The sequence below is a fragment of the Sinocyclocheilus rhinocerous genome, unplaced genomic scaffold, assembly GCF_001515625.1.
Source record: "Sinocyclocheilus rhinocerous isolate Xijiao unplaced genomic scaffold, SAMN03320098_v1.1 scaffold2290, whole genome shotgun sequence".
Taxonomy (NCBI): Eukaryota; Metazoa; Chordata; class Actinopteri; order Cypriniformes; family Cyprinidae; genus Sinocyclocheilus; species Sinocyclocheilus rhinocerous.
In genome coordinates, this window is record NW_015659950.1 from 128,347 (window position 1) to 143,323 (window position 14,977).

Genomic DNA, 14,977 nt, shown 5'->3' on the forward strand with positions numbered 1-14,977 from the left:
TATACTATTCTGTGTTATTGTTAAGCCCCACGAAAGCACAAAAACATTATAAAGCACCATAAAGTCGAAGTCCAAGTGTTCTGAAGCCGTTCCATAGCTTAATGTGAGGTACAGATTAATATTTAAGTCGTTAAATTCAAGTTCATGTAAGCTCTTCTCTCCGCTGCGTCTGTCTGTCATCCTCCATTCAGCGTTCAAACTGCGTGTCGCGTTCGGTTACGACAGTCAAGACGATGAAACTCTCTCCAAGAGCGCACAGTAACTGAAGTTTAAAACTGTTGAAAGAAAAGGCTCAAACTATCGCACAGATTGAATAAACTACGCATCAATATCCATATTCCTTTGTGCTTTGAACTTCTCGATACGGAGCTGTGCGCTGTGACTCCGTGTTGCTTCAAGCGCATCATTCTGCGCACTGGATGCGCATAAGCGCTTTGTGCTACTCTGTATTGGAGCTTTTCGTATTATATAATACTTTTGCGCAATGAAAGATTATTTATAGATAAGGCTAATTTATAAAGATTATTTATAAGGCTATTAATAATCAAATGTATAGCACAGTAATGGAGGCTGCAACCGAAGATAGAAATGTCTTTTAATTTTATATTTATATATAAATGCATTTACTTGTTTTCATTAATGTATTTTACAACAATACAAAGAGCAATGTGTAACATTTGACCAGATTTAGTCCTACACTTATTCACTTTTATTTGTTCCCCACTAAATAATGTTATTTCACTAAATGTTTAAATTTTATAAAATTGTGCACTCATGATTTTTCTAGAATAACTTTTGCTGTTAAATTATCCACTAACTTAGTTTATAATAGTATTTTTTGTCATAGATTATGATTATATATTTTTTCACTTGTTATTTTTCATTAAAATGAAGTTGTCTATATTTAGCAGATTGTGTTTAACACACAAAAGAGTGAAGATCAGGTCAACACACAGAAGTATAGAAATTGTACATTGATAAAAAAAATAAAAAAAAACTGCACTGGTATCGGATCGGAATCGGCCGATACTCATAATTTTCTGGATCGGATCTGGAAAAATGGTATCGTTGCATCCCTAAAATGAACCATACTGTAAAGTGTTACTGTAAAGTGGTATCATTTTTAAATGTTTTATTTTAGTTAACCTTTGTTTCAAGTAACTAACATGTTTTTTTATGGTTTTAGTTAACAGTAGCAACCCTGCAACTGATTCAATTCAGTTGTTTTTTTTATCCCCCCACACATACCTCCATCCATGTGTTTGAGGGCTTTCTGGGCGTCCTCTGGAGACTCATACTCCACATAAGCGTAACCCTTTGACAGATTGGGGTGCAAACGGTCTGGGGGCATGTCAATCATCTTGATCTTGCCATAAGTCAAGAAGATCTCTTGAATATGTTCCTACAGAAAATCAAGTACAGAAGCAGATCGGCAAATAGCAATACAACAGAGATGAGTAATGAAGTAAGAATAAGTGCTGATGCACCAATACCTCAACATATTCAAATAAATCATTTTAAAATGCATGTGTAAATGTGCTTTTAAGTGTGCTGTTTTTGTACCTTTTGCAATACTTGAGTAATAATTAAAGTAGGTTTTTTTTTTTTTACAATAATTTACATTCCCATTTCTGAATAGGTCTTGAATATTTTATGATGCTGTTAGATATCTAAAAAAAATGTTTTGAAATACTTGTTAATTTAAGGCAAGACACCAGATGAATAGAGAAATGTAACTAATAGATATCACAATTCTTTTCCCAGCTGATTATTCACATACATTAAGACAACTGTTTTGTGTTACAGATTTTCTGAAATGATATATTTAAATAAGCAAATGATGCATTATCAATTATGCACCGGTTTGCATAAATTTCTGAACATTGTATAAAGCCAATTTGGAATTCTTGTTTGATTTTGTTGACATTATTGCTAAAGGTTTTACAAGGGATTTTTGGATAGAAAACACTGTCAAACACCATGTTTTTAGGAATAAAATGTTATATCGGGCAAATGATATGAAGAAACCCCTCTGTAAGAACCAACAGAATTTAGATAGGAATAAATGGAGACTTCAAGCTCAAATCTACAGACACAAATATAGTGTATAAGATAAAGTGTAAAGTGTAATAAAATAAACATTTAAATCCATTAAAAAAATTAAGAAATGCTAAATAAAACTGCCACATACATCTCTTTAATTTGTTTATATTAAATCAGTGGTCACCAACCTTTTTAGGCCCAAGATCCCTGACCTCGGCCTTTATGAAAGACAAGATCTACCTATTGAAGAACTGATAGAAAAAGACATCCCAGATTGTACTTCAAATTTGAGGCCTTTTACTTAGTATTTTAATTAGTGATGAGCCGATCATAGCTGATTCAGAATTCAGATTTTCGTTCTTTCTTTTTTTTTTTTTTTTACTAGAAAATTGGATTCTGACACTGATACTGATTTTTAAGCAAATTTATTTATTGGCTATTTGCTTTATAACAAAAAAACTGGCTTTAAACAAAAATATCTAGCCATTTGAAATTAGAGGCAATGCGTTTCGAGGGGGTTCCCCTGTAAAAAATCCCATTCCGGGGGTAAAATACAAATTTTTCGGCGGGGATCTTCAAGTAAAATTCACATTCCAGGGACTAAATATCACGTTATTGGGGTCGCTTCAACCCGCGGACATGAACAACAACCCGCGGCAACAGTGTTAAAGTAGCCCAATTACGCGGGAAAACCGCGGGCTTGGCAACACTGCTTATGAACCGACCGCACTATAGCGTTTCCTTGGTTACCGCTGTAAACAAAGCAGAGTTGCGCTTTATACGGAGAAGAAAATGCCATTGCCATCGAAACTTTTCTCAAGACAGTTCCCTTCAGTGATACATTAATATAACCCCAGAAATGTAATGCATTTTTGTACTTATTTTACTGTTTTTTTCGGGATCTGCTGGGACAGTGATCGCGATCGACAGGTTGGCGACCACTGTATTAAATTAAGCAATCATGACATTTCACTGGTACTAACTACAAAATGTTTTGGATCATGACAACATTTATAATATACAAAGAATATAGTGAATACTCAAAGGCGACAGAATGAGAAACACCAGTTATGTGATGCGCTGATCTTGAACCGTACCTTGGTTACGTTCCTGGTGAGTCTTCCCAGATGAAGTTTGGTGGGTTTGGGGCTCGGGCTCCTCCTCTTCCTCTCTTTCTCATCAATCCGTTTTTGTGATTTGGACCTGGTTAAAAGCATAAGTTCAGTAAGTGCCATGCCTGGTTTTCTCATGAATGAAGTGTTTGGGTCAAAAAGCCCAGAACCTACTTTGATCGCGAGCGGCGTCGGTTGTCGTGGCGACGGCGGCTCGGGCTGGGAGACCCAGAGGACCCAGATGAACTAGATGAACGAGAGGAACTGGATGACCCAGAGTGGCTGGAACCAGAGGAAGAGCTGGACCCGCTGGACGAGCCAGAGCTGGAGCCAGAACTGCTGCTGGAGCTGGAACTGGATCTGAGGTCGAATGAGATACGCATGTTTAGGAAAGGGTCAAAGTATCACACAAACATGAACCCTGAACTCCGTCCCATCTGACCTGCTGCTGCTGCTGCCGGTGGATTTGCTGCGGCGCTTGCGGATCTTGTCTCGGCCTCGCTCCTTCTCCGCTCCCTCTTTCCCAGCAGCCTTCTCCTTCCCTCGTTCCCTGGGTTTGTCCTCCGAACGCTCCCTGCGCTTGGTCGGTGATGGAGCCCTGTTTGAAAAAAAGTCACATTTATTTCAAATAGCCTGCGTCTCACAAACTAGTGAGCGGTCACTCTCATAATGTACTGTGGTTTTACTCTGTTCACAGCTTTAATGTGTTTTTCATGCTTATATCACACCATGCCTTTTGCATGTTTCATTAAAAGCCTATAGCTGAGGGAATTTAAAACACTTTATAGGGGACATTATTCACTGGGACATTGGTAACAAATATTGACTGTGAAGCAGATAGATTAAAACTCCCTTAGCACTAGCAGCAACAGATATATGATGGAAATGATTAATAAAATGATTATTAATAACCACATTAAGCTCTCCAATAAAGACCTTTATTATTATTACTATCCTTATTATAATTTTTCACATTTTAGTCATCAAAACTTGAGTAGCGAATGAACAATGTGAACAGAGTGCTTAAAACTCTCTTATAGAATGGAAATGATTTACAAAGATGAAGGAAATGGTTAAAGTTATTATTAATAACCACAATTAGCTCCTCAAAAAAAAAAAAAGTTTCCTAAAACTTTCTAATGATCTAGTTGCTGTTTTTTATTATGATTTGTGACCCTGCCTGTGAAAACCCAGCTAAAGTATTTTTTTGTGTGTGATTTACTGTTTTCTACATAAAATCATCCTTTATAAAAATGTTGAACATTCTGTGAAAATATAACCTTTATATCTTTAATATTGACTGAGTAAGGCCATGTCAAAGATTGAAATCATAGTGAAATTAATGGTTGAAATCAAACTTTGATGCTTGTTATCTCATAATTAGATTCTGAGACTTTAGCCTGGATTTCACAGACAGGGTCACATTTTAGTCACCCAATTTTGTATAAAATTGTACTTTATTATTATTATTTTATTTTTTTTTGCATTCAGTTTTTATGCATTTTATGTATTGATAAATGCACAGAACCAAAATAATTCCATGCACAATTTTTATGCAGAAACCTCTAGATCAAAAGATTGTCACGGCAGATAGATAGATAGGTAGATAGGTAAATAGATATTTTAAAAGGAATTAGTATAGTAAAAAAAAAAAAAGAAAACATGACAAGAATACCATCGTAATTATTTTTTACTTTTACTTTTTGTTTCAATGCAGTGCACGGCATAAAAATCCAAATCAGATTGTTTAAAAATAATCCAAGAATATAAAGCAATCTTCTTAAATCTAGTAAATATCAAGCATTTAACGTTACATCATTCACCAAAGACATTCAATGTGCAGACTAACAAATGCACCTCATGGAAACTCCTAACGTTATCTAAAAAGTACAAAAATATATATTTCAGTGCATATAAATAATATTAATCCTTAACATTTGACGGCTTTATTTGTTTTCAAGAAAGTACGTTTAACATTATTGATTCGGTTCATTCAACGCGCTGAGCTAATGCTAATCCCGCCGATATTGAACCCGATTACGCAAAATGTCGAAATTAATCATATTAAACGCCGCTAACATCTCTCTGCGTGCACTCAACCTCATACACGACACAAAACCAGTTCCATATCATAAATATTAATCAAAATAAAGAGTCAAACTTACATGCTGAATGGGCAAGCGCTACACACTCAACGCCGTGCGTAACTACCGTCGCGTCTTAACGACGTTTACGTGGGGACGCAGGCGTGACGACGCTTATCCTGCGACAGGCGCACGGAAGAGGGACGTGCGTTGATGCAATGGTCTTAAAGTAAACCACTAATGTGTGCGTTTCAACGAAACATACGTTGTTGTGTTGATAATATCAGACGCACGTTACGGATATGCTTACGAGCAGTGCCATGTGACTTTACAATGGAGCAGATCGTCGCTTTAAACATAAATAACAGAAGAGCAAAGTCGCAGTAGGTGAGAGATGTTTGATTTCCATTGTGTTTTAGTGCACTGGATCCCTTTGCATTGTCGCTACATGAATCTCAACTTGCTCCCTGCTAGAAAATCGTAAACTGGTAGTTTTTGGAAAATGGCAGCTGGTCTAACCTTTTTTGAAAAACTGCTTAAACCAGTCTAAGGGGGTTAGCTGATCCTGGTGGTCTGTGTTCCTGGGGTTTGGGGCACTTGTTAGACTGGCAGACCAGCTAAAATCCAGTTCGAAACGTTATAGCATTACTGTTTGAAATATAAACAAATAATAGGCAGTAAGCATACATATAATATATATGTATATGCATACTGCCTGTTATTTGTTTATATTTCCAACAGTAATGCTATAACGTTTCAAACTGGTATATATATGGTATGAAATCTTTGAAAAAAAAAATTTTTCCAAATGAAATGCAAATAATGAATATAAAAATGTGAGAACTGTGTGTGTTTGTGTGTATATATTCTATTTAACATTTATTTTATTTATTTATCGTTTTATTGTTTCAGTTTTATTTAAATGTAACCCTGAATCAACTTTATTAATTAATGGGAAAATGAAATTAAAATAATGAATATAACAATTATATTCACATATCAAGTGTATTATCACTTGATTATCACATATCAAGTGTATTATCTCTATATCAAGAGTATTATCAAAATATTATAATAAATTATATTTATCAACTAAATCCAATCAGTGTTTTTGTTATTTTTTCATTAGTGTGTGTGTGTTGTTTTAGTAATTTTAATACATCAAGTGAAACTAAATTAAAATGATAAATGCTATTTACAGTATCTATCTATCTATCTATCTATCTATCTATCTATCTATCTATCTATCTATCTGTCTATCTATCTATCTGTCTGTCTATCGTTCTATCTATCTATCTATCTATCTATCGTTCTATCTATCTATCTCGTTCTATCTATCATGTATTTTATTCCTGTTAACATTATTTTATTTCAAGTAGCAACATTTTTTTTAATTTTAATTTCAGTTTTAGCTTTAGTTAAACCCTGAATCCAACAAAATCCCTGTTACTTTTTAATTTATTATTGTATGTGTGTGTGTGTGTTTAAAGATCTTCTAATCCTACATTCTGACACAACACAGCATAGACACAAAATGAAAATTGTGTGTATATATAACTCCTAAAAACTACTAACAGGGGAGACGTAAACAGCAGTTTTTCAGGGAACATCATTTTTGTTTTTGCATTGATTTCAGGATCTGCTTGAACCAACCAGCTTTTTAGTGTCAGTCCTGTGGTCTCCAGCATGGGCAGACTGGACGACGCTGCCAAGCGCAAGGTGGTGGAACTGCGGGAAGCAGGTTTGAGCTTCCGTAAGATCAAAGCCGTGCTGGAGCTGGAGAACATCAAGGTGTCTGCGCAGGCCATCTACCTTTTCCTGAAGGAGTTTCAGGGCAGAGCTCGAAAGGAGGACGGAGCAGCTGCGAACAGCAGTCGTTCGGTGCCGATGTCAGCGAGGGAGGTGGGCAGCTCTGAGACACGGCCGGCGGGCTGGAGCGATCAGCAGCTGAGGAACCTCCTCAGAGAAGCTTCTCGAGTCGCTGCCTCCCAGCAGGCTGGGGCGTCCTCGGATGGGAGAGGAGGACAGTCGTCCGGGACGGGTTCGGCAGGCATAAGAGAGGCACAAGGTGGGGAAAAAGATGAGGATATCCGGATTGTCAGCGTCACCTCGTTGGCACAGGGTACACAGCACGCTGGCGTCCAAGGGCCACGTTCAGGAGTGGGAACCGGAGCGATGAGTGGTGCTAATTATGTAAGACGACGACACACGCCTTCACCTGCCAATCCTGTGCTAGTGGCTCGCAAACGACTGCTGGATAAGGCTTTGCTCCATAGAGCACGGGTGGGTGGAGTGTACTGATATACATTACATATACATACACCACTGTTCAAAAGTTTGAGGTCAGTTAGGTTTTTTTAGAAAATAAATTAATAATTTTATTCAGCAAGGATGCATTAAATTAATCAGAAATGACTGTAAAGACATTTATAATGTTACAAATTTCATTTACTTCAAAAACATTTATTTTCAAATAAATTTTAAATAAATGCTGTTCTTTTGAGCTTTCTGTTTAAAGAATCCTGGAAAAAAATGTATCACGATTTTCTGAAAAATATTAAGCAGCAAATGCATTTACAATATTGATAATAATCAAAAATGTTTTTGAGCAGCAAATCAGCATGTTAGAATGATTTCTAAAGAATCATGTGACACTGAAGACTGGGGTAATGATGGTGAAAATATAACTATTTTCATGATAATTAAGCACTTTACTCCTCTAGTTCTCATGACTGTAATGCAAAAAAGCTATGGCATGACAAATTCTCTGCCCTGTTTCTTAGTTTTATTTGTGACCTTGTCTTTGTTTTTAATTTTGTCTGTGGTTACTCACTTTGTACGGCACACTGGTCAACGGTAGTTGTGTTTAGTTGTGCTTTATAAATAAATTGAAATTCAAATTAAAAAATTAAGTCATTAATTTACAATAAAAATTACTGTATTACAGTAATTAAAATTAAAATGTGCACATTACAGGATAATGCACTTAATAAAAAATAAAAGAAAAAAGTGTTAAAAGCACAATATGTAAGAATTTTTTTTTTAAAATATCCAAAAACCACTAGAACGGTGTTATATATTTTGCTGACTTGTGTACTTACATTATCCCAAATGTTTCGAAGAATGTTTAAATCCAGAGAAATAAGCAATTTTAACTAGTGACACGGAGCGTGTCTGTCTGTCGCCTGCCAATGACGTCATAACCCCTCGATTTCCGAGTTTTGTTTTGTAGAAAACATGGAAAAACCAAAGACGCTTTAATATGCGACGGCTTTCAGCCTCACCCTGCTTCATTCTACTACGTTAATAAATCATTAGCTCATCCATGAACATGATTTCTGCCCAAGTCCCGTCGGATTGCATCGGCTGTGGGGATGAAGACGACAACTCCCATGATTCCACACTCAGTCACAGCGTCATCAAACTACGCCTTTGTCTCTTTGTTTATTTTGAATATGCGCCCTCTAGCGGCGAAAATTACATATTGTGCCTTTAATATATCTTTTTAAAAAAAACTTGTTTTTGTGAGTTTAATCCTATTTCATTTTTGTGGTTATGTTTTACCTTAACTTGCATGTGTTTTGTGAAGATCAGAGACAGCGTTCCTCAGAGCGGCCAGCAGGTGTCGCTGTCAATGAGACGAGACCCATCTTGTTTCTCTGGATCTGAAGGCAGAAAGCTTGCCTTACCTCAGACATCTTCTTATGACCTGACTACAGCCAGACCTCCAAACATAGTGAGTTATGAAACATCATCAATCCAATGCTTTTATGATTAGAGATAGATAAAAAAAATAAACTTTAATAACCAATAACATTTATTTGTTGATTAAAGTTGGCATGAAATTGTGACGTATGTCCAAGTGAAACGGCTTCTTGAACAAGAAAAATGTTGGACGTGTCTTGATTTTGTCCATGGAGAATTAATTGGTTTGCTATTGGTGGATCTCATGTGAGTGACAGGTTGATCCCGCCCTCACGCCAGTAAACATGTCATCAGAGAAGAGACTGAAGAGGGAAAGGAAGTTGTTTTAATTAAAGAATAGGAGGGCACATAAATAAAAATAAATGTGTACAATTAAATGATTTATAATAAATAGTGCAATATTTCATAAAAATATAATCATTCTCAATTTTGATTTTCATGGTGGCTTTAAGTGTCCCATCCCATAACCAATATGCAGAATGATTTTTAAAGCGGTCCTATTATACTCTTTTACAAGGTCTTGATTTTGTTTTGGGGGTGTACTAACTCTCTAGGGCTGCACAATAAATCGCATGCGATATTTAACGCGCATCTTATCAGTAAAGCCGGTTCTGTAATCAGCGGTAAATCTCCATCACCTGCGGGCTTTCACATTGAGCAGCATTAACTACACAGAGCCGTTGTTCACTGACGAGCTGCGCAAAAAATCGCGCGAATATGAACGTGGTTTTGCGCAGCTCGTCAGTGAACAACGGCTCTGTGTAGTCCCGGATGATTGTAACCACTCTAAGTATGTCTGCCTTGGGAAAGCTAGCGCGTTTCCGACATAGTGATAACACTCGTTGCCTTCTCTAGTGCAGCGTCTCGTCCCATTCGTCGATATTTGTGATATCACAAATCCCGGAAAATATGCGTTGTTGTAACTTTGCAGATCTTTTTTATGCTCAAACTCAAACAGACTAACTAAAGTTGAAAAAGTGAAAAAGCATAATAGGACCCCTTTAATAATTTAATAAAATATAATTAAAAAATTTTAATATTAATGTTTCATATATTATTATTATTATTATTATTATTATTTCTCATCAATATATAGATTGAGGGCTTAATTAAATCTTTATTTCCCAGAGATCGTTGCAACAAGGAGCCAGTCCTCACAGGAGGTGGATGCACCAGCGAGTTGGCGCTCCCGTTCGCGCTCCTCAACACCCTCCACGTGTCGGCATCCGCCTTCCCGACCCATCCACCACTGGAACGACGTCCCAAAATCCAGCCCCCCCTGCACGGGTTCAAAACGTGACCAACCAGCCCTCACCTCCTCCCCAGCGGAGCGGCCTGGACCCTGGAGCCTTGAGCGGCCTGCAGGAGCAGATCCAGCTGTTGGGCTCCGAGCTGAGAAGTTTGGGACTGGCGTTGAGGATGATGGTGGACCATCAGGGCCGACTGGAGAGAGAACAAGCCCAGCAGACTCAAGTCCAGAAGCAGATCCTCAGCACCCTGCAAGATCTCGCATCCAAATTCGAGCCTCTGCAGTCCACATCTGCACCAGCGTTACCAGTGTCTTGTTCCCTGGCCTCCTCTGCACCCTTTGGCCAGACTGCGACCGGTCAGGGCGCTTACGCTCAGTGCAGCCAAGCTCAGACACGATACAACGAAATCCATGATTCTGGTCTAGAGAGCATTGAGGTGTTTTCTCTAGACCAGCTCAGCCCACCCAGCATGAATGGGTTTCAGCAGTGCCCAACCTCCGGGGGGCCCCCGTTCACCCACACACAAGCACGCACGCCGACATTCACGCAAACCCACACTCAAACATTTGCACCTCAGTACACACAGCCGCACACAGCCTCCTTTACGGGGATGGATAATAAATCAGTAGACATGTCCTCCACCAGTGCAGACGGGTCATTCCAGGCCTGTAGCCCCCATAACCAGTCCTCTAGTCTTCCGGTTTCGCCACACGAGCCCGAGCTGAACATCATTAAGGTGGAGAACGTCTAAGAAATGGCTAAAATTTGGTCTTCACGGTCCAAATACTTTGGGCTACAGTGTATTTTATTGTACACAACTGTTTTAGCTTTCCAGAGATGGAAACTCGTACTAAGTAAAAAAAAGTTTCCCATGTTTTCAGTTTTATTTAATTGTATACAGTAATTTTGTCTTTTTATATGAAATGAAAATAAATATCAGTAGACATAGTTTGTGCTGTTATTTTTGAATTTCTGTTTATTTAAGCACAGGATCGAAACCACAGTATCATAGTAAAACACTCATTGGTTTAGAGAATGAAAACCTGAAAACAGCAATAGTTTGTTGAATTATTCTTTTTAGATGTTTAATACAGGTATGGTCTATTCTAATGTTTTAAGATTGAAATAGGAATGAAACATCTGTTTTAGAAATGAATATATGATGGTATGACTACATATATATTTTTAAATGCTTAGAAATCAGCATTAAAACAAGTATAATAAATGAAATAAGACTGAAACTTTTTTTCTGACCTTAAATGGACACATTATTTTTATTTACAAAATAACTCGCCTATGCAACTTTTTTGGTAGAATTTGACAAAATGTTAAATAATGATAGAGTACAACATAATATTCCAAATCGTATTTTTGCCCTAGCCTGAATCACTACGGTAAGCCTATGAGATGTAATTGTATTTTAGAGCTGTCGGGACGGATTTCTGGGGGGAACTGCACATCCGTCATTCTACGCGCGTTTACCACATATCAGTAAATGAAAAAAAGACAGTCAGGTTACTACTAAATGCAGTGGAAGGAGTCGTATAGCAACTGGAAGCCACAACAAATGAACGTCGAACCAAAATGAGTTTGCAAGCAAATAGTGAGAGCTACAGAGCCGGTAATGGCTACTTTTAGCTTGCACAGCATCACATTTGTTATGAATAGTTTACGAATCAGTGGGTATGCTGGTAGTATACTACAATACAACTTTAATCTATTTGCCTTTATAGCCTGCTCAACAAGTTACGGTGGTTTCTATCGCTTTACTTTATCTGATATATGATATTGATAGCAGTCGTTAATGTAAAGTTATTTTTTAAACAATTGTTTTCAACAAGTGAAGTAACGGTAATATGCGTTGCTGTCAGATCTGACCAGCAGGGGGCAAAACAGTCTGATATGAAAGGGTCGTGAAACGTAAGTAGCCTACTACATGAACAAATGACAGACGAATAAAAGAAAATGACTGAAAATTGTTTTTGTTACAGTGTCTGTATACTTTATTTAATTATGTTCATTAAACAAAATCTGTTTTCTGACAAAGAATTATTGAAGAGGAAATAGCTGAGAGAGAGAAAATATGTGCGTGGAACTGATAAATTCAGAGCATTTTGGTAACACTTTATTTTAAGGTGTCCTTGTTACACGTTACATGTACTTACTATAATTATTATATAATTATGCAAAATTACATGCAAGTAAACCAAACCCTAATCCTACCCCTTACCATATAGTGAGTGAGTACATGTAGTTAATGAATATTACTCAGTACTTACATTTATAATTACACTGTAACAAGGACACCTTAAAATAAAGTGTAACCACTTTTTTTCAGTGAATAACATTGTGCATAGGTGGTTTCTTGAATAGAGCACAGTTGAGGTCACTTCTTGTTCCAGTGCTTTTCAAAGTGAACACAGTGTCACACCAGAGATAAGGCTGATATGTTCTTGTCCTGACAGCAGTGACTTTAAACGTCTCATACGGAGGAATCAGCACCTCTTTCTCATGAGGATACTTAGAGTATCCTGACACATCAGCACCTTCACAAGTGTAGATTTCAAAACAAGATTTAGATCCAAAACCTTGTGCAATGTTACGATCAAGAGAGGATGAAGCAAATGAGCCAAAGCGAACCTCTTTGTTCGGAACATACTTATTAAATTCAACACTAGTACCACGATAAGTTAACCTGCATCCATACTGTGTTTTCTTCAGAATCTGTATCGCTTCTGTTAACAGAAAGTAAAGTGAATACCATTTGTATGTCTTGTGTTTGTACTGTTTTTTACCGGAACGATTGTCAGGATTGAAATTCTGATATACATTATTATCACTGTACACATAAATAGCAATTAAATGACTCCTTTTCAAGTAACCATTTGGGAACTTGACAAACATTTCACCCACTTGCCAACCAATTTTAAACTGAGCTGAGTTATTGATTTCTTTCATTAGATATTTTGTCTTCACCAGATGTGCCATTTTTGATTTACAGCCCTTATATTGGTCATCAACAGATTTCAGTGCCATATCCAATTTCAGTCCTTCAACAGCAGCTCTGTGATCCTGCAGCAACAGGAATCATAATGATCAATCATCAGTATTCATGTCTGTAATATTCATACTAGAACACAAGCTTACCTGTCCTAGAGCAGCTAAAATGAGAAGAAGAGCTTCAATGATCAGCAGCATCTTGATTCAGTCAGATCCCTCAGATGATCTTGTAGATCTAGTGAAGAGCAGATGCTGAAAGACAACCAGAAACAACAGCGTTTCACAAATAAATATTACTCCAACAGGAATATACTACACGGGAATATGCAAATTAGCAGAAGTTTTTAAAATAATCACTTAAACCTGTGATGTTCACTGATGGAAGTGTAATATTGACCTTTACTTTAACCTCAAACTTACCTGAGAATATTGTTGTCTCTTTTTGCCAGATTATGTTTTCTTTTTGTTCTTTTTCTGGAGCTCAGGAATGAAAGGAGAAGTTCAGAAAATGCAGTCGCTCACTGCCAAATGACAATGACTCTTCAAAGCAAGAGATGAAGAAGGTGGCTTTTTATATCACTGATGTGTATATGTGTGTTTGTGTGGTGTCAAACTGGACAAATGAACCTTTCAACCAGATTTCTTTAGAATTCATAGTAAGTTTATGCAATGGCGAATTCGCCTGAAAATGTGCAATCTAGAGAAGTAAACAGGATGTCCTCTAACCCAAACCCTAACTCTGAGTTAAAATTAAATTAACATAGGAATGTTTTTGTATTCATCAGCTTGTACGATTGCATACCAGAACAATTTTACAACAATCAAAGATGAACAGGGGTTTTCAAGCATCAAAAAAAAAAAAAAAAAAAGAAATAGCTTTACATTTTTTTTCCTGTTCATTAGAATCTTTTTCATTTTTCATTTTCGTCCTGTACATTTGGGCTGATTTCTTCCTGCTCTCTTGATCATGCAGAAGGTTTGGAAACATATCTTGTTTTCAAAACCAAGACTTGCTCTCAAGACCAGAAGAGATCAGAAAGATCTCTGGTGTGACACTGTGTTCATGTTAGAAAGAAGTGACCTGAACTGTGCAGGTCATTAAAAAATACTTTGAAATGTATGTTGTAATGTATGTTACAATGTTGTATGTTGTAATCTTCTGATGAAATATACTTCTTTTTTCTTGTGATCAGCACTCTACTAGCAAGTTCTGTGGGGAAATTGTTTCCATGCCAGTTTTTTCTTTGAGCGCGTACACACCTCACGCACCGGATGCCGTGCGCGCGCTCAAAGACAGTTGGACATAGTGGCGTATTAGAGGTAAAAAATGATATAAATACTGTTCGGTTTCTTGCACAAACCGATCGTTTCGTGTCTTAGGACATCAATGTGACAGATGCATATAATACTACCCGCTGACATTGGTATGTGTTATTCAGGTGTCAAAGTTGTGCAGAATTGAAGGAAGAAACCACAAAGACAGTGCCAGAAGGATGCTGGACAGGTAAAGCCTGCAAATCTTGCCACATTAATCAAACATTGTGGTGTCAACACTCAATAAGTTACAACGCAAATCAGAAATAAAAAAAATAATTCCTTTACTGGTCATTTTGAAATGTCAAACTTCTTTCACTGTTCACTGTTGGTTGTTTTATTTGTTAAAAGTAAACCAACAAAAGGGTTCATCTTTTTTCATGTTGTCATTTATCCGTAATGTTTTAATCTTAAGTGTGATAACATGCTCTTGATTTGTATTAGATTTTTTTTTCTTTTAAATATCTTA

General features: G+C 37.0%; 3 protein-coding genes across 3 annotated transcripts in view; 1 reads left to right on the plus strand and 2 right to left on the minus strand.

The window, feature by feature from the left end:
• LOC107724676 (RNA-binding protein with serine-rich domain 1) overlaps positions 1–5,416 on the minus strand; it is an 8,145-nt gene extending 2,729 nt beyond the window's left edge. The window contains exons 1-5 of the mRNA XM_016533682.1: positions 5,321–5,416; positions 3,598–3,753; positions 3,330–3,515; positions 3,141–3,246; positions 1,249–1,402 (exon numbers count right to left, since the gene is read on the minus strand). Of these exons, the coding sequence (XP_016389168.1) occupies positions 1,249–1,402; positions 3,141–3,246; positions 3,330–3,515; positions 3,598–3,753; positions 5,321–5,322 (604 nt within the window). The 5' untranslated portion in view covers positions 5,323–5,416. The remainder of the gene's footprint in view (positions 1–1,248; positions 1,403–3,140; positions 3,247–3,329; positions 3,516–3,597; positions 3,754–5,320) is intronic.
• A 129-nt stretch (positions 5,417–5,545) lies between these two features.
• Positions 5,546–11,061, plus strand: LOC107724673 (uncharacterized). The gene is made up of 4 exons (XM_016533680.1): positions 5,546–5,626; positions 6,876–7,522; positions 8,829–8,975; positions 10,073–11,061. The coding sequence occupies exons 2-4, from the start codon at positions 6,926–6,928 to the stop codon at positions 10,943–10,945; spliced, it is 1,617 nt and encodes a 538-aa protein (XP_016389166.1). The 5' UTR covers positions 5,546–5,626; positions 6,876–6,925; the 3' UTR covers positions 10,946–11,061.
• A 1,467-nt stretch (positions 11,062–12,528) lies between these two features.
• Positions 12,529–14,977, minus strand: part of LOC107724662 (GPI-linked NAD(P)(+)--arginine ADP-ribosyltransferase 1-like) — a 3,225-nt gene continuing 776 nt past the window's right edge. The window contains exon 3 of the mRNA XM_016533670.1: positions 12,529–13,106. Within this exon, the coding sequence (XP_016389156.1) occupies positions 12,529–13,106 (578 nt within the window). The remainder of the gene's footprint in view (positions 13,107–14,977) is intronic.